The sequence below is a fragment of the Perna viridis genome, chromosome 8 (genome assembly GCF_037379345.1).
Source record: "Perna viridis isolate PV_CMFRI_1.1 ecotype Kerala chromosome 8, ASM3737934v1, whole genome shotgun sequence".
Classification (NCBI taxonomy): Eukaryota; Metazoa; Mollusca; class Bivalvia; order Mytilida; family Mytilidae; genus Perna; species Perna viridis.
In genome coordinates, this window is record NC_142452.1 from 2,506,700 (window position 1) to 2,526,395 (window position 19,696).

Genomic DNA, 19,696 nt, shown 5'->3' on the forward strand with positions numbered 1-19,696 from the left:
TTGTTGAGGATGTTGGCCAAATGATTTGCACCTTTAACTTTGTTGAGGATGTTGGCCAAATAATTTGCACCTATACCTTTGTGGAGGATGTTGGCCAAATGATTTGCACCTATACCTTTGTGGAGGATGTTGGCCAAATAATTTGCACATATACCTTTGTTGAGGATGTTGGCCAATTAATTTGCACCTATACCTTTGTTGAGGATGTTGGCCAAATAAATTGCACCTATACCTTTGTGGAGGATGTTGGCCAAATAAATTGCACCTTTACCTTTGTTGAGAATGTTAGCCAAATAATTTGCACATATACCTTTGTTGACAAACGTGTGTTTAAGAGATGATCCTTTTTCTGCGCTTTGACCTTAAAAACAAACTGGTTTAAAGAACTTTTCCGAAATGATGGCCGGTTATTTCATACCTATACTTTACCTATTGTATCAAAGATTTTCATTTATAAAAGGCTATTGCAGGACCTCGAGTACTTCATAAAGCACCTCACGTCATTACGAGAAATTTCGAAGCGGGATCTGCAAATGTAGCACCAAACCTTTCAAATCTTTCACTTCTATACTCAAAGCTGTCAAAGAGGGTCTCCGTTCCTACCACGACACCTGATACTCACGTGTTAATTCAATGTGAATCCTGAAAAATTCGAAAGATCTTCTGGTAACCCTCAATTGAAGATTATTATCAGAATACAATGACATTAAATGCTATGATATTTCAATCCTAAATACTTCAATTCCCAATACTTGGTTAAATTCCCTATGGGAAAACATCGTTGTTGTTCCAGAAAAGACGGTACAGGAAGACACAGATACATGTAGGTATTTCTGATAGAGATTTCTCATACTTTGTAAAAAAAAGAGATTCCAAATCATCTTCCAAATGTACCGAAGAAGATGTTTTGTTTGCAAATTGAAATTTTTCATCGACAACATATTTGTCCAGTGTGGTGGACGCGTTTTTCAACAAACGGTCGGCATTCCAATGGGAACAAATTGTGCTCCTTCACTCTTATGAAGCTGACTTTATACCTGATTTGATCAAAACGAAGGAACATCGTTTTACCAGATCCATTAATTTCCTGAAACGATCATAGTTTCGGGAATTTCATACTTCGCATCTACCCAAAAAATAAAGTCAGCCTCTAATATACCCCTACATTTAGAGATCTATGGAAAAGGAAAACTATTGATCCAAGTAAAAGACAAACGCGATGACTTTTCATTCCGTATTGTCAATTTTCTTATAATCTTTGGCAACATCCCTTGTACACCTTCGTATGGAGCTTCCATATCACAACTAAAACGTTATGCCAGAGCTTGCCGTAAGTACGCGGACTTTTTTTCACTGTGCTAGACTTCTTACAATCAGGCTTCTGGAACAGTGTTAGGTTGATACAAGATTGAAGTCATCAGTACAGAAGTTTTATGGCCACTATCATGACATCGTCGATCGTTCCGGTGTATTTATGTGCACCATGAATTTGTTTAACCTCTCATAGTGTTTCTTTCCTCTTTCGTCTACCCCAGATTTAACTTTTTATTAGCAACTTGGCGGGTGTTTCTAGAAAGCAGTGGACGCTTACCCTACCGGTGCACCTGGTCCATGCCCCCGGGTTTTAGTCCTAATTGCACATTTATTTTTGTTATTTTGTACGTATTATGTGTGTGTGTGTGTTTCCCCAGTCCGGTCTTTGGCCCTGGATTGCGTTCTTTCGATTTCCTCTAAAATCTTGGTTCCCTTGATTACTCCTTCTGACAATCAACTCTTATTCTACAGTTTGTTCAAAGCTAAAATCCGTCTTTACAAAATTAAGCATAAGCTCTTAATTATCGTATTTTTATTATTTCTCTTTGTAGAATACTTCAAAAAATCTATGACAGTAAAAAACTCTATTACGTTTTGTAGATTGAGAACAACAGATCATATTATGTCGATTGAAAAAGGAAGATAGACAGAAATTTATAGACAGAAATGATCGTTCAGTGTAGTCTAGTTAACTTTGGAGATGTGATGAATTTCACTTCTTACTTGTCTTTCCTTTTTTAATATGAATAGAAATGCACACTTGAAATTTAATTATAGAGTAAAGCCAAACACTTTAAAGATGAAGAAACTATTGTACATTTGAAACCTTAAAGATCCCATCAAGATTTGTAAGTACATGAGAACAATTGTAGAAAAATAAATCTCCTGGGGTTTATGTGATACATCTCTTACTTATACATAAAAATGAATAAAGAATGCAAATTATGTGTATTATTTGAATTCCCTATACCTCTGTAATTGCAGTTTGTGAGAAATTTTCTCCCATTCTAAGCCAGTAATTAAACCTTATGTGACTTTTTAAATACCGGGCGGTGATTGATTTTTGCAAGATTTTTCCCGCAATTTTTCTACTCATCTCAAATGGGGAAATCTTTACTCCCCTTGAGACTGGAGGAGAATCTGTATTTATACACTTGACTTATTTAAAGTGCAGGATTCGTTCTATTGTAAATTGCGTGTGACCAGACATACAGTACACGATTCTATTTCTCTATAAATCGTTTACTTTCACATACAGACATCCTGATATCGTTGTAAATAGATTGATCTGCTGTGGGACTTATGTCATTACTCAATTATATAATTAATTAAGACGACAATACTATGGAATTCGATCTAATCATCTTCCGATGACGGAAAAATACTCTTGATAGAGCTCGTCTCTTTGAGGAGGACTGAATATTGTGCCGGAAGTCAGAAATATATTTCGGATTATACATGTTGAGTATATTTTTATATGATAAACTGCATTCAAGATAAGGTAGAAAAGACCTGTTATGAAGGTTGAGAAAGGAAAATCATTTTTTAGAGAATGATGAATCTAACAGTAATAAAAAGAAAGAACATAATCCAGGGATAACAACTAGACGAAGAAAATAGGTACATAATACAAATGATAAGAAAACAAATATAAAAACATACCTATAGAAACAAAAGTTAATGGAGCATACCCAACAAAAAGATGCACTGATAGAGTAAGATTCTTTCTGCTTTTTAGAAACATCTGCCGACTTTTTCAACGAGTTTTCCTTTCGGATGTTTCTAGACAAACAGTGGACGCTTACCCTACCGGTGCACATGGTCCATGCTCCCAGCTTTTAGTGGAGTCTGAGTTGCTCATTTGCTTTTGTTAATTTGTATGTATGATTTTAGTTACTTTATGTTCTTTGTTGTGTATGTCTGTTTTCCATGTCGGGTCTTTGTCCCTGGATTACATTCTTTTGATTACCTCTATAACCTTGGTTCCCTTGATTACTCTTTCATTATGCCCATTCTATTGAGTTTAAGTACCTCGTGATTTGTATGGAACAAAAAGATAATTAGAACGTGAAATTTTGAAAAGAAGTATACAAATATGTAGTTTTCAATTCTGGTTTTACCGATTATGACTGGTTTTTTATACTAAGCGTCTGTGTTCAAATCTACCGGAAATAGCGAACCGTAATGGAAGCGAGAGATTCAGAGCGCTATAAAACTTGATTTTACCCACCATTTATTTTGAAATGCTTGTACTAAGTCCGAACCATTGGGGTAGTCTTCCAACTTTCTTGGCTCTTTTTTTAATGCCATTTCTTATACGAACTTTCCTTTTATTCATTTATTATTTTGGTAATTTAGTTTTTACCTTTGATGCACCAGACATATGGGACTATCATCAGTAAAAGGTGATTGACTATCTTACCTGCTCCATTCTCAAGGAATTTGATATTTTCACAGTTGTCCGTTCTGTTTTATTTTATTTTTATTTCATGAACAGATTTTATAAATAATTTGATATTTTTGTGTGTCTTTTTTAAACAGTCTTAAATATTTTACCATACAATTTTAAAAATCTATATGTATGAAAGTTGCCCATTAATGCACCAATTTTAAAGTACGTAAAATTTGTTTTGGTATTCATATTCGTATAAACTTTGTTGGTTCATCATCGATTCCATTAATATTTATAATTAATTGGCCAGTTATCAATCTAACTTCATTTGTTGCTTATTATTGCTCTAAGGCGTTTAGTAATTAACCTTTGTATGTAAATAGTGTTAACAAGTTATGAGTTCCTTTGAAGATGTATCCAGTGTTTCTTTACAACACGAATGCATGGTATATTTTGACATCTGCCACAATTAATGATTGTGCATATATTCAAAGTTCAAAGGTTAAAAATGCTTTTTGGATACCATTTTTCTTGTATCTGTGTTAATGCTGGCGTCTACTTACATACTTGTGTTTTGTTTGATTAAATTAATGGGAGACTTGTTTGTGTATGGAGAAAATTTGCACTTAATATCAATCCATTTATTGTGGGTTTCCTCGACCACATTTCAACGAACAACGCATGTGGATGTTTCAGTAGTATCGGAAAGTTTATCCTACAAATGCACTTGTGGTTCATATTCCAAGTCTGTTCTGATTTATTCTTAAATGTTAATTTACTATTTCTGTCTCGGCTTGTTTACGTTTTCTGCGTTTTAGTTCCTTGGATAGCGTTTTTTCAATTTCCCGAAAATATGTTTATGTTTGGGATACTTATTTAGCAACTTAAATGAGTGCATGTTGTCAACATTTTCAAACAGCTGGATGTTGTGTATTACTATATATAATTTCCATTCGCATTTGACTTTGATATTCCATATGTAATATTTTTTATAAGTTAGGAGAACTGTAAACACAAATTCTTCATGTAATTAAGGTGACGTATAAAAGGTTAACACCACCTATTTTATTTAATAGTTGTCTTATTATTTTTGACACGTTTTCTATTTTTGTGTTTTCTGACTCCCATCGTGACGTGGTTATGATATTCTGTGTCATTTATAGGGTAAGAATTCTCATTTTGTAAAAGACGTCATGACCTACATTTGAAAATATTTCTAGAGCAGTTGCGATCAACGACTCTTTGTAGATCCATGCTTACTTACAAAAAGTGAGATATTTTATTCCAATATATGTTAAAGGACCAACCCTTGTAAATTTCACACACACACACACACACACACACACACACACACACACACACACACTTCTGTTAAAGGTGATTCATGTGGTATGTAACTGTTACTAAATAAGATATCAAAGTGATTTTGTTGATGAATCACTTTCTGTCTGTTTGGTTTGTAAAGACTGCTCCTCAATATTTAGAAAGGTATGTTCTTTATACACACACGACAACCATAAAATTATTGTACAATGATAAAACGTCACTACTACAATCTTGATCTTATTTTACAATGCTTCGATGCATTACCTGTCAATGCAAGGGGTTTGAACTGAATCTGTTGGATGGGATTTGTACTGAATCTATTGGATTGAATTCGTACTGAATCTATTGGATTGGATTCGTACTGAACCTATTTGATGAACTTTTCGATTCTTTTGATTAAACACGGTTTGTGTGCGACTGTTGTATCTATCTGTTGAGAACGCTTACCCTACCGGTACACCTGGTCCATGCTCTCAGTTTTTACAGTCCGAGTTTCTTGTCTACCTTTGTTACTTTGTACATATTATTTTAGTTACATTTTGTTCTTTGTAGTGTTTGTTTTCCATGTCTGGACTTTGTCCCTGGATTACATGCTTTTGATTACCGCAAGAAGCATGGTTGCCTTGATTACTTTTGCGAAGGATATGCGCTGTCAAAATACAACATTACTCGAACTTATAGAGTCAAAGTTCGATTTAACTAATGAATCTTTTACTTTATTTGTGATATTCCTTTATTGCAAAAGTATTTAACAGTTATATAAATATATCGACAAACAAATCCGAAGCATCAAAACATCAGGAATGAAACCTTATTGTGATATTAAAAAAACATTAAAATTTAAGACAAAAAAATCAATTTAAATGTAGATCTGAAATAACCATGGCACGCGTCAAAAGTGGAAATCTTAGCAAATTCCAAATACCTACAAATACAATGCATTTCGATTTTGCTGGCTGAAACAGAAACGATTACGATTAAAACCCATTGATAACTCAAAGTTGAAATTATCGATCCTTACGCACTTCAATAGGAATCTGTAAAATGCCTCATAGAACGTACAGCATTTCCTTTAAGAATATTAATTGTTGAGTTTGAAAGAATAAGAAGGTTACTTAGTGTACAATAAGAACTCCTTGAACAAAAACATAAAAAGAATTAAAATCTGGAACAATTTTATATTTTGCTTCTGTGATTGTCTTTTGCATTGGATGACGTAAGCTATTTTTATGTCTTTAAAACCAAGTTCAACTGTTAAATTAAAAAAAAAATATATGTTTTTTTTTTCGCTTTGAAGCCTATATTAATGGTATACTTTTTCAACAGGTATGTTAATAAGCGATCTTACTATTACTGAGTTACATTAATAGGACTTATTATATGCTTGTAGTACACACATAATATTTTGTAAAAAAAATTGATAAAATACGATAATATTTGACCGATAATGCATCATAAGCCAAAAGGTCGTCTGCCTGCCTTTCCCAACGAGAAATATGCGTTAATAATTTATCATTTTCTAGAGACCATTTATGTTTGCGGGCAACACATTATAAGTTGACAAGCAATATATACCAGGGTCCACTACCGATAGATTATCACAGAATAACTTTTATAAAGTGTAGTGTCCTTTGACCAGAAAATTAATATTTTGAACAACCAACCCCAGATATGAATTTGTGCCATGAGTTTTGAGGAAACCTTGACTAAAACAAAAAGTTCGATTTGTAATTTTGTACCACAATTAATGCAATATTTTATGTTAGCAACAACGTTAGTCTTGGAATGAACATCATTTAGTTAGAAATATTCTTCGCTACAATCCATGACTGCAACAAAGAAGTATAAGTTTCTATACTCTTTTTGTACAGGGTTGTTAAATTGAAAGTAATGGTTTCATTTTGTGTCAAATTATATCACTTGCGTTTTATTTTTACAATACGTTAGTTCTCTTATTTATTAGCTTCTACATTAAAATAGTCATGAAAATGAATAATGAACCATTTACTGTTGAAAATATTCATCGAATGCCAAAACAAAATGATGATTATTTAGTGGCAAATCGAAATTTAGACGTTCTTGTAGGAAAGTGAAAATTCTTCCTTGAAGACGTCCTTTGAGTCATTATGGATGCCATCATAATTATTGTATCGATCTTGGGAAGAAAAATGCATGGTATATTCCAAGAGTTAATCTAAGATTTATAATTAACTTTAGGAGTTTTGTCAAACATAATCATTGGATATTGTTTATAGTTTTTCTGTGATATTACTTTGAAAAGAAGTCAATTTCATTGTCAATAATCGGCAAATAGAATGATATAGTAAATTCAATGAACTTGAGTTAAGCGGTTATTTTTGGACTTATGATTAACCTTTTTTGTTACTTTGTATATACCATTTTGGTTATTTTATGTTCTTTGTTGTGTGTGTCTGTTTTTCATATCTGGTCTTTGTCTATGGACTACATTCTTTTGATTTCCGCTTAATCTTGGTTCCCTTGATTACTCTTTCCCATCTTCAAGGTGCTTTGTGTCGCTTGTTTCATTTTGTGGCCAGATGCATTGGAAGTGGTTTCATAATAGTTATACAGAATACCTGCATGCGGAGGTCTCCATGTATAATTAAATTATAATCAAATCAAAAGAAAAGGTTTTAATTCATTGTTATTATAAATAAAACCTCATGTCTAAAAAAAAGTAATATAAAAACAGAATGTTTAAATCTACAATATATTTCTATTTCAAGCAATTTTTGTTGTCTGTGCTCCTTGCGATTCAAAATTCACATCAATATCAATGTTTTGATATTGAAAAGGACACTATTGGTTTGTTGCATAATTAATGTTTTTTACCTTAAGGTATACTCAGAATACAGTTTCATGCTATAGTACATGTATATCTATCTAATTGTATTGCCTGTGGAAGCATACAAGGTGTAGACACACTGAAAAAAGAACATTAGAACACTGTTTACGGAACGATAAGTCCATATACAGATATATAATAAAATTAACAACATTATTTATAAAGTGTGTCCTGGAGAATAAAGGCATGATAATGGATGCCAATCTGCTCGGAGGCATAATATGCCCCTCAGTAATGGCCGCTAGGAGTTTAATAGTAATATATGGCATATATACAATCACAAAACAAACACTAACAACAAGCGCCGTCCTAGTTACTTTAGTTGGTGAGGTTGTGTTCTTATGTTTAGTATGATTACGTTCTTTGTTACTGAAAAACTGTTTCAAACTTGCTAAACTTGGTACTTTCGGACGGCTTACTATTGTTGTAGTTGACACAGACGATCCCTTAGAACGTCGTTTTGTAAACATTCTTGAAAGACGAAATTGTCGTCGAAACGTCACGTGTATTAGAATCTGTCGGCCAATCAGGAAACACATCACTAGGAGAATTATTGTACATGAGAAATAAAACACTAACTGGACGGTTCCGTATATCATCGGGTATATGGTGTGTGCGTAATTTTCGGAGTCCGAACAATCTCTCCCAATTAAATTGTGGTCCAAGTAATGAATTTTAATTCCTGTAAGAAATATTTCTGGCGCTGCAAGTACTATGGAAAAGCTTACAATACATGCTATACATTTTAATGCCTGAAAGTAACGTAACTGTTGCCGAAGGGGTTTGCAGATTGACCAGTAGCGGTTGATGGAAAGGGTCAGTAATATTAATGCTGATGATATTGTCATTGCATTTTTACATGTTCTGCAAAGCTTACAAAGCCATTCGGTCTCAAATGTATATTCCCGTGTCATCTGGTATATCTCAAAAGGAATGGCAAAACTGCAAACTAATAAATCTGCAAGTGCAAGGGCAATCACAAATGTTCTGTGTGTTGCTTTCCTTTTGAATTTCACAAAATAGATGTAAATAATCATTAAATTTCCTGGTGTTCCTAATACCAATAAGGTTGTCAAGTAAATTATGGGAATTATTCTCCGCTTTGTTTCCTCATCATTCAAATACTCCAAAGTCACACTGGTATCATTTAAAGCAGACAGATTTGAAAGTTTAAACATAGTAACTGAGGTTGAATTATTTGACATTTCCAATTGAAACTACAAGCATCTATTACTCGATTCTTTTAGCACTGTTGCACTTATGTAATTCTTCAAGATTATAATAACCAATTGCACATCTTAGTAGCTAATTGTTACTGATACACTGTTGCGTAGGTTCTGCTTTAACTGTCAGAAACAACCGTTTAGCAAACGAAAAATATTTCATGTACTTTACTATTCATAGTCCATTTACATTCTAGCAACAGATAAGTGCTTTCATTCTCAGGAAAAAAACTGTATAACAATTAGCAAGCTTTTAACTCGCATGGTAAAGTAGGAGAAGGCGGGAATGATCTATTGCTTTCGTGACCTATCATTTCTTCCCATTTCTATAATCTAATTATTATTGTTTTGCTATAAACCACTGCACAGCAGATAGGGTAATGACTTCCATAGGTTACAATTAGTAGTTCAATCATCAATATTCATGTAGAAGTCAAACTACTCATTCTATCATTTTTGATAATTCCAGAAACATGAGATCGTGATTTTTATTCTGTTCTGCTATATATTGCACATAACCTAATGAAAATCTTTAAATATTTTACAGATAATAAAAAAAAGCTGCTCGAATTTAATTTATCGATTCCAAATGTCCACATAAAAAGTGAAATCATAATTCAAAATATGATATGATAAAATTCTATGGATTATTATGTTAAGTACATTATATCAATTTGTTTATAATATGTTTGATTTGTAACAAACGGGTTTTTCATCAAACCACATGTTATTATAAACAGCATGCTTTGAACTTGGTTTGGCACGTCTACATTATTACTGTCAATTAGTATGCAGTCCGCGATTCCAAACAATATAATGTTTCGATAACGCATCCATTCTGATTATTTGTACTTGACTCCATCAGAAGTTAAATGTTTTTAATTTCAACATGTTACACGAAATCCGGGCTTGGGCCAGTTCACATTTAACAGCTTTACTTCTTTTTGCAAGTTATTTAGTGTGCATCTCGTGACTGGTTATTCACACACAGAAAACATATATACGGTCATTACTCAAATACACATAATAAATTGCTAGTTACATCTATATATATTTTCTTACATTAGGACAGACATTGTGTGCATATACGAACGCATATATAAATGCTTGTGGTGTTCTCCTTAAAATGAATATACATGTTTTGCATGAGCAAAGTCATATAAGAACATATTTCTAACAAAAACATATCAAAAGTCATTTATACTTTTTTTATAGATTTCATCACTTAGACACTGAATATATGCATGCATAATTCTTTTATCTGCGTGTTTATTGATTATGTAATGTCGGTATGACATCATTTCTTTACACCAGTTAATATATTTAATTATCATTCTAACTAATGAGCCCCCGTGCAGGTCCGAGTGTTAAAAGAATAGGCCTGCAGCAGCGCTAAGCTTGTCGTAAAGGGCGACTAAATAGTGCTCAGAAACCTAGCCGGCGGCTAGGCGCTCTGCCCACAGAGCAACTGGGATGTGTGCCCCAGGTGGTGGAATGGGATACCCCTGGCGTGTTACATGCTGGGGTTGTCGGGCTATAATACGGAAAACCTGACCGCAAACCATAGTGGTGCACCGTGTTGGGAAAGATGCCACGTTCCTCGCACGTTAAAGTTAAAGAACCCTGCTGTGGTATTCGATAGGAGTAGGAACCTTTGCGCTCCGCCACAAGAGGCTAAATTGCAGGACCTTACCCACCCCCCTTTTTCTAGTGGCAATCAAAATTTGTCGACCATATTATCCTTGTGTCCCATCCCTTTTCATTTCATTATCATTCATGTTCATTTTATCATCCATTTCATGTTCGTCGTCTGAATATAGCTGAAATATTGCTGCTCGGACGTTAAACCCCATAAAACATAACAAACAAACTAACTAATGAGTTTATCGATGACTGTATACCGGCACATACATATACACCTAGGCAATGAAATATGTGATTCACTTTATTATGGTAGGTAGAAGTAGGAAATTCCACGTGTGTTCTGAATTAGGATATAAAAATTTTACTTAAATGAAAAATCTTATTCTCAAACAGCCATTGGTCATTTATATTTTTTTTCGAATTGAAATGGACTATATATAATGAAATAACAGCATACAGTTAATAACAATATAACAATATATAGCCTTTATATATTTAACTATTACCACACACAATAATATAAAGCATCTTTCAATGCAAATATTTATGATAATCTTATGTTTTTTTTTAAAATCTTTTACAGACCAAATAGCAAAACCAATTTCACTTGAGGCCTTGAACTATATAGTTGATATTTGTCTTCAATCATTGAGGTATTATTCCTTTAATATTCATTTAACTTTTTTTTCGTTTGCATTGATTGACATGTTTTTGTTCAACACATCATAATTATAAACGTTCATTGTTAGTTTGTTTTCTATATAATCATTTCATTAATCATTTAATTGATGAGCATGCCTCCAATAATATCATTAGTGGTTTCTTATAATTAAGATATGTTACAGTTGTATGTACACAGTGCTAATGAGTTGATTGATACAAATGTATCAAAAGCGACAAAACCTGTCAAACCTGATTATCGTAGATAGGAAAACAGTTCTGCTATTGCTTAGGAATAAACATAATTATCAGGAACAACATCCTTCATCATCCTAAAAGTTCTCAGCCAGTTTAAGTTTCAATTTGTAATGTTGTGCTATTGGTATTATTAACTTAATAACATTCCCTTCAATTTTAACAGACTTTGATAGAAATATGAGTATTTATGATTAACTGACAATTGATTGATACTACAATGGTCTTTATGTGTAAGATTTACAACCATTACAACAGACAAGTGGCACTCCTCAAAACCAAAAATACATTTCACTCATCAAATCATAAAATGACATATAAGTAATAACAATATGGCTCCCACTGCTATCTTTTGGATACCAAAACTTTAAAAGTGTCGATATGGATATCCAAACATATTTTTTGTATGTTAAGTATACAAAATTTCACAAGTGTGCATATGGCTGTCTTGTCATGTGGCAGTGTAATTGTATCTATCGGATAACAAAATTCCTACTTTTTATGGATACAGAAACTTCCCAAATGTCTTTTTTACTTTTACTTTTACTGAATTATACATACTTTCAATATGTTGGATGCCGATGGCAGGACTTACCCATGTTAAGTAATCGATGTCGAGGTTTTGTGGGAGTTCATACTGATAGTTCTTTCGATTTTTGTATTTGTTGTTTTCTCTATCTTTAGTTTTTATATGTAATCTATTTCACTCGCTTCGCTGTGCAGTGTATGTCTTTGTTTACTGATTTTCGAACTGTTCATTGCTATATATTTAGTATTCTGTAGTGTATCGGGTAAAATAACTCTCAAAACCGAGCTAAACTTCTGTGACATAGTTGTAATGTTTGAAGTCTATAATCACTAACCAAGGATCAAAGGTCACCACAATGTACTTTATCGGTATAGTGCATTTCGTTTAACAGGACAAAACGTTACCGGTATCGTTATATGTTTCCATTATTCTTACTTCATGGTTTTTGTAATCTATTGCTACTACCATCGATGCAAGTAAGGAGAAAAAAATCAGAACGTCGCTTACGTTACATGCTTACCTTTTCCATTCAGTTGGTAATTGGATACTGTAAATTTAGTTTTTTCTAGACCAGTTTGTCGTGTTTGAAAAAAAACATAAAAGTTTGTAAAACTCCTACTAAGAAAAACACAGTGCACGGAATTGTGTGTTTTAAAGTAGAGAAAACAAAAACGCAACTTAAATTTTTGGACCTTACCAATCACACGCAGGACTCTTTATTGCTGAAATTGTTAATGTATTATCCTAGGCGACAGGAAGTAGTCAAATGATTGTAAAACTCGTAAAGGCTTTATTCGCCTTAAACTGTAGGTCCTGTCATTACGAGCAAAGCAATAAACTATTGCAAGATCACATTTACATGTTTCACGACGGCATGGAACAGGCTCAGCGTCTGAAAAATACGTACATCTTCCTAAATATTATTTATTTTTTTATTTTGATTTAAAGTGAATGTGTTTTTTTTTTTTTTGCAAATGTAAACTTGGTTAAGAGAATCAACGTTTACATTACTTTAAAAAATAGTGAGGATTCAATACTCAATTGATGCATTACGTATAATGAAAAGCTATAAAAGAACATTATAATAGCAGCAAAAACATTCACTGCAATTATATACATAATATTTGTTTTCTTTGTTATATATACTTTATTTTCTTTATTCTATTTTTACTTGTTACATATAAATATTGTTTTTAGATATTTCTTTTTTTTTCTTTCCTGGATATAGTATCAGGATTATTGGTATTACAATTAACCGTAAAAACATTCGTACCGCAGGTAAGTTCAGACGTATCAGGTCTGGTTCCCAGTATGAAGTTGTCAGTCAAAACATCACAACCTCTAAACCACTTCAACTCCCTATAACACAGATCATGCTCCAGACAGCACCTACGGAGAGCATATTCAAATCTGTTATGCTGTATCCCATAATACTAAAGTTAACTAGGTTTTTGCTTTTTTTTGTTTTGTTTTTGTTTTTTGTTTTTGTAATATTGAGAGTTTTTATTTTACTTACAATAAAGATTCTTACAATCAAACGGTATTTATAAAACAAAGTTATGTTGGTTAAAATGTATCATAGTATTTCATTAGCAGTTACTTCATTTAAGGATACGACTGTGACATATCAGCATTACATACATATTAATTAAGCTTATATCTTGTTCACATTATTCATTTAAATGTATTGAAAATGGGATAACAGGAAATAGCTTCTAAGAAATCGGGAACAAATGGGGAACTTTTGATATAACAAAATATCGCTGGAACAATTAAAATAAAATCTGTAGAAAATGCAATTAAAGAGGGATAAATCAAAACATGTTACCGACTTATCAACGAGGTCAACTGGAATGCCTCTCCCTCCTTTTCCACAGTAGTTGCCATATCCTATGTAACTCATAAAACTCTTTCCTGTTGTCCCTCTCAGCAGATTGTTGACTGTGGCAAGATGCTCCTTTTCCCCAGGTCTGATCATTTGACAGTGTGAAGCTGTTATTCCGAGTCCTATGATATATTAAACTTCAAATTTATTGCTTTATCAAGACTGAAAGCATTTCCTCTTCACTCAAGTATAAGCACGATACAAACAAATATACATTGTATGAGTAAGCATATCAAAGTAGAAACTTAAAAAGGTCGGAAATTATATGCTTTAAAATTGTAAAATACGATTATATCGTTGCACTTTCAAATATAAATAGTGACTTACTTTTTTCGAAATACTAACTAAATGATGCTTTGATCGCAAGTCCACCCTTATTCGTAAATTGACCGTTACTCTTTCCATGTCGAAAGTTTAAATATATACGATTAGTGCATTTGTATTCAACAAAACTTTGTTCAACCATTATGCTTTATTTTTACAAAATATAAAATCATACAGACTACACGTATGCAGTGAACTGTTTTTAAGAATCAAAATTACAAACCAAAAATAAGGACAAGGAACAAGGCTGCTTCCACCAACATCATGGTCCTAAACAAATGAAGAAAAAAAATGAGAAATTCATTTAAACAATGATGGACATACATCACATTACAGCTCAAATTCTTAAATGGATTATTACATGTATTTCATTATTTCTTATACCAAAACGACAGATAGGTATCAGTATTTGTCCCCAAAAAGCTACCACCCGTCTGCTTGAACAAAAAAAAAGATATGAGGCTGACTTCACAGTGTCTGGAGTATCCTTTATCTCAAAATCTTTGAGGTAGATGCGATGTATCGAATCCCCGAAATTAGGATTGTTTAAGATAATACGTCATCTATATAGCGGACACTGAGATTAAAGGATCTAGCCAAACAATATTCTTTCTTTCTGATCAGATCAGCTATAAAGTCAGCCTCATAAGAGTGAAGGAATAGGTCAGCAAGTAAAGGAGCACAATTTGTTCCCATTGGAATGCCGACCGTTTGTTGAAAAACACGTCCACCACACTGGATATTTTCCTTTACCATCGATTTCTAAGTGTAGGTCAAGATATGAAGCTGACTTCACTAATAACTAGGTGTCCTGGAGGGTCATTCAAAGAAAAAAAAGCAGTGTCTATCCCAAGGAGCACACTTCTGTAGTACCAAAGCAGAGTCTATCCCAAGGAGCACACTACTATAGTACAAAAACAGAGTCTATCCCAAGGAGCACACTACTGTAGTACGAAAACAGAGTCTATCCAAAGGAGCACACTACTTTAGTACCAAAACAAATAGAGTTCTTTTGCTATCACCAAACTGTAAGGGAAAGTTCCGACATTATCAATACACATAGGAAATAAATGAAAGGAGCTCGAAAGTTTCCAAGATATTTCATGTGCCTCCAGTTCCGGTTTTAAAACAGCAGACAGCATCAAAAACTTGCCGATTAGGGGTGACCCATAAAAAAGACTGGATAATGTGGTGATAGGCGTTGCAAATGCTCTGCCTTCAAACGGGTCTCGGCATCATTCGCCAGTAGAAACTTAGGCACGAATTGCAAATCTTTGATATCCAGATTGTGGGAGAATCAGTAAAATCCTTTCACAAACGGCTAAATGGTCAAAAGAGCGATCTGAGACAAAAGCATTTTTTTCCTTCAAATTAGTCAGCACTTCATGCTCCCTGACAACTATCGAGAGGACTTTAATACAACTAAAGCCTTTGTTATTGAACGTTATAGTCAGTGGACCACTAAATATCGGAAGGAAAGAGAAATGTTTTACATAAAAGAACAACAAAAATGGAATCAATAACAATTATTACTCAATCCTTGTTCATTCACGTCGCATATCTGTATATTTTTATTATGAATACAATATAAGTTTCTCTAATTTTCTTAGCGTAAAAGGTCATAAACTATGTACATTTTATATTTCCATGCGGTGTTTGAATGGGTGGAATGACAGCTTTGAGTACCAGTCTATATAAAGTTCCGACAGTGTCAATAATAGAGATTCAAGATACACAAAAATCCATTTTGCATAACGATCTGTACTTACGGAGAAAACTATATATTCATCTCCCTCTTAAATAAAAAAATAAGAAGGATAACTCTTGCATAGCGCTAATTCATGTACAAATTTTATAACATTTATCTCAAAAGTGCAACGTCTGAATAACAAACTTTGCCTGAATAAAATTTGAAAGTGAATTTTTGACAAACTGGTATCATCTCCAGTTTGATATTTACAAGGTTTCAAAAAGGATGTTACTATGATATCCCTTATTTTTTCACTAGTCAAAATAATTTAAAATATACGCTGAATTATGGAGCTTCCCAATGAAGAAAAGATTATCTAATATTAATTTTATTTTGCCATAAGTTTATGCTGCCTTGTATGCCAGAATGCGATTAATGATTATTGATAGTAGAATGATGAATTATAAGTCAGACTAGTGTTCACTCAAATTGTGTTCTAGCATTATTTTACTGAAAACAAACACATTTTTGTTGTTTAATAAATATTTCACATTACCACCTTTCATCATTAAAAACTTCCTGAAATATGAACTAACTTTCTTAATGAATATATTAAAATTTATCAACATCAAAATTCAAACAGAATTTTAATATCGATTCCCGCATTATAATATTATAAATATATTGCCAGTTTCATTGTTAAATTAATGCATCTGTTAGCAATATATGAGATATTGTATGAACCTTTCTTCCTGTTTAATAGATATGTTTATGAGCCATTTATGATATTTACCTAACCAATATTACTTAAAACTGTTGGAAGCACACACACATGCCTGCCAAACTTGACTGAAGCTGTGTTATATAAACAGCAAGGAGATCACTAGAAAGTCATTACTTACGCAAGCAGGGGATTATCGAAAGCAGGGCGAAATTATCCAGTCCACAAACAGGAATTTCTTACGCTGACAAGGCCGGTTATAGAATAATTAAACGAATACCTCTGCAGCAACAATTTTAAAATTGTCACCGATAACAATTCCCTTGACTTCTTGAGGTTCTCCTATGTTCAATATAATGAATGAAGCTTTTGAAATTTGTAATACTGAGAATTTGAATACGATAAATAAAAAAATGATATATTTCGGGTCAAACGAGTCTGACTATTGTTTATTGTATTCGAGTTTACCTTTCTCTGCATTCTGAGTGTTCACTGGTCTATGACTTCAAACTGTAACTTACTTTGTCTATGCCTAACGAAACATAATTTGCTGTGCATCTAGTTTCCAATTACTGTTATTGATAAAGTAATGTCTGCTGATTGAGACGATGCAGATCATTGAGTGTGTATTACCTCGGAGTTGATTTTATATGAGTAATTCGGCGGGTATTTTTAGAAAGGCAGAGGACGCTAAATCTACCTTTGCACCTGGTCTTTGTCCCTAGATTACATTCTTTTGATTATTCTTTGAGTAACGCGGTTCCACAACTGGGCGAATTCGTATCGTAATGTTACGTATTGAAATAGGGTTATATACCCTGAGTGAAAGTTGTATTCATGATATAAATGACATGCATTTGGTACTTATCAAGAAAATAGTTGAAGCTATTCCTTAATTTAAACGATTGTACTGCAGACGAAGTCATCATTTTGATTATTTCAGTAACAGCTTTGTATATTTGCACTATAGTCATTACTTAAACTGTATAAAAAGTCTACTACATTTTTTGTTTTTGTTTTTTTTTTTTTTTTTTGTTTGATTTTAATTTGCTTTTTTTTGTTTTTGTTTTGTTTTTGATGTTTTATATTGTTTTTATTTTGTTTTGTTTGTTGGTTTGTACTTCAATTACAAACAAAGTTTTTCATCATTTATTTATTCATTTAATTAGTCTTTTAGAGATACTCGTTAATACACTGTCACTGAACATATTTGTATATCGATATTTCAAACAATGCGTATTTATCTATCAAATACAGTTGTTGAAACAAAAAGGGAAAGCCTTGTGCTATGCAATTGCAATGTTCACAAAATAACCATTTAGGTTAAAGGTCAACATCAAAGACTCTTTAAAATTACAAAATTTGTACATTTTTTTCATTCTCTTTGAAACCGTTTCCGACTTATTTTGACGAAATATGAACATAACGTTTACCCATGCATTTCTGCGTAGTGTAAAATAGTCGAATGTTATTTTTTGTTGTTGTCAAAAGATTCCTGTTCCTGGAAGATTAAAGATCTTAAGTCATTATAAATAAACAAATGAAAAATCACCGACATTTTGGTTTCAATTGTTTGGTTTTATATTTGTAATGGAAACAATTGTCTATCAAGATTTGTTTTAGAAAATTTAAATGAAAACTCCCATATAACAAAAACACAAGCGTGGGTCAAACATTATCCATTTTATAGTGTCTTAATCCAAAACTACAAAGTCATTGATGTCTTGCAATTGATGATAATTTTCTTCATGTAAAACATATTGACATGGGTAAGCAATATGTATTAATTTTTTTTTTTATCCTTTAATTGTGCATTTTGTGTTGATAACGGATTTATACCCATGTTTTGCTTGTCCATGGAATGATATTTATAATATTAATGATGTCCCCATTAAGAATAGTTTTTGACACATGATTTGACATGTTTTATTTATACAGGCAAATTCATTGATGAATTTCAAAGTATAAAGAGATGGTAGGATTAATTTTGTTAAAGGGGTGCTACGATGTAAAAAATATGATTTCAAATAGTGAGTATCTTTCCACAATGACCTCGTTCGGAATAAATACATTTCTTTTCTATCGCATGTAAATATTTTTGGTCATTTTTCGCTGAAATTTATTAGGTATGAAATAAAAAATCTTCATGTATTAAATTTAATTCAAGGAGAAAATATTCTTGGAAAGGGTGTGTCTCAAGTCGCATTTTCTTTGTAAACTTCTGTATATTAATTCTTGTGGCAAAAGAAACTAGCATAATGTGTCTGTCGGCAATGTTTTGGTTATGCAGATAAGAATGATAATAGAGTGATATTTAGAAAGGAATATACCAATTTGTTTCTACAAACTTTCCATTGTATTGGTTTTGGTCGGGGGCAAATTTTATAATATAAGTTTGCGACCACTTTATACTTAACAGCAATGCCTTATCAAAATTATGTTCAAATTTTGTCAAGTTTTAGCCAAATGTTTGCAAAGGAAATGGCAAAAATGCACAAATTATGTTTTCCTATTAAGCCTTTGATATTCACCTTTTTTGGAAATTGTACTACGGAAAACTTCTACGACAGGCTTAAATCGGATCGCCTTTTCAATTTTCTAAGTGATACAAAGTGAAGCCATATGGTATTCCGATCCATTAAACTCTTAAAATAAGCGTCTTTTCGGGAATATTTTCATATTACCATAGAAAGGGTAAGTTTGTTATTATCAATGAACATTTTTAATGTAGGTTTATATACGTTTGTTCTCCCCTTCCTGGTTCCCCTAACTTCACAGTTATTTTTAGATCGACATCCACAAGTCATATGACCTATGTGTGACGTCATGAAATTTTTTAGGCTGAGACAGCTGGACCCAAACGAATT

The 19,696-nt window shown here is 32.6% G+C and overlaps 2 protein-coding genes across 2 annotated transcripts; both read right to left on the bottom strand.

The window, feature by feature from the left end:
• Window positions 1-7,793: 7,793 nt before the first annotated feature.
• On the bottom strand, window positions 7,794-9,269 carry LOC148608929 (alpha-1A adrenergic receptor-like). Its single transcript, XM_088541093.1, has one exon. It carries the CDS (start codon window positions 9,101-9,103, stop codon window positions 7,937-7,939), a length of 1,167 nt encoding a protein of 388 aa, XP_088397219.1. The 5' UTR covers window positions 9,104-9,269; the 3' UTR covers window positions 7,794-7,936.
• A 3,618-nt stretch (window positions 9,270-12,887) lies between these two features.
• Window positions 12,888-14,684, bottom strand: LOC148608930 (basic phospholipase A2-like). The gene is made up of 4 exons (XM_088541109.1): window positions 14,642-14,684; window positions 14,042-14,216; window positions 13,483-13,598; window positions 12,888-13,101 (listed from the first exon to the last, which is right to left on the bottom strand). Exons 1-4 carry the CDS (start codon window positions 14,682-14,684, stop codon window positions 12,941-12,943), a joined length of 495 nt encoding a protein of 164 aa, XP_088397235.1. The 3' UTR covers window positions 12,888-12,940.
• Between the last annotated feature and the right edge of the window lie 5,012 nt (window positions 14,685-19,696).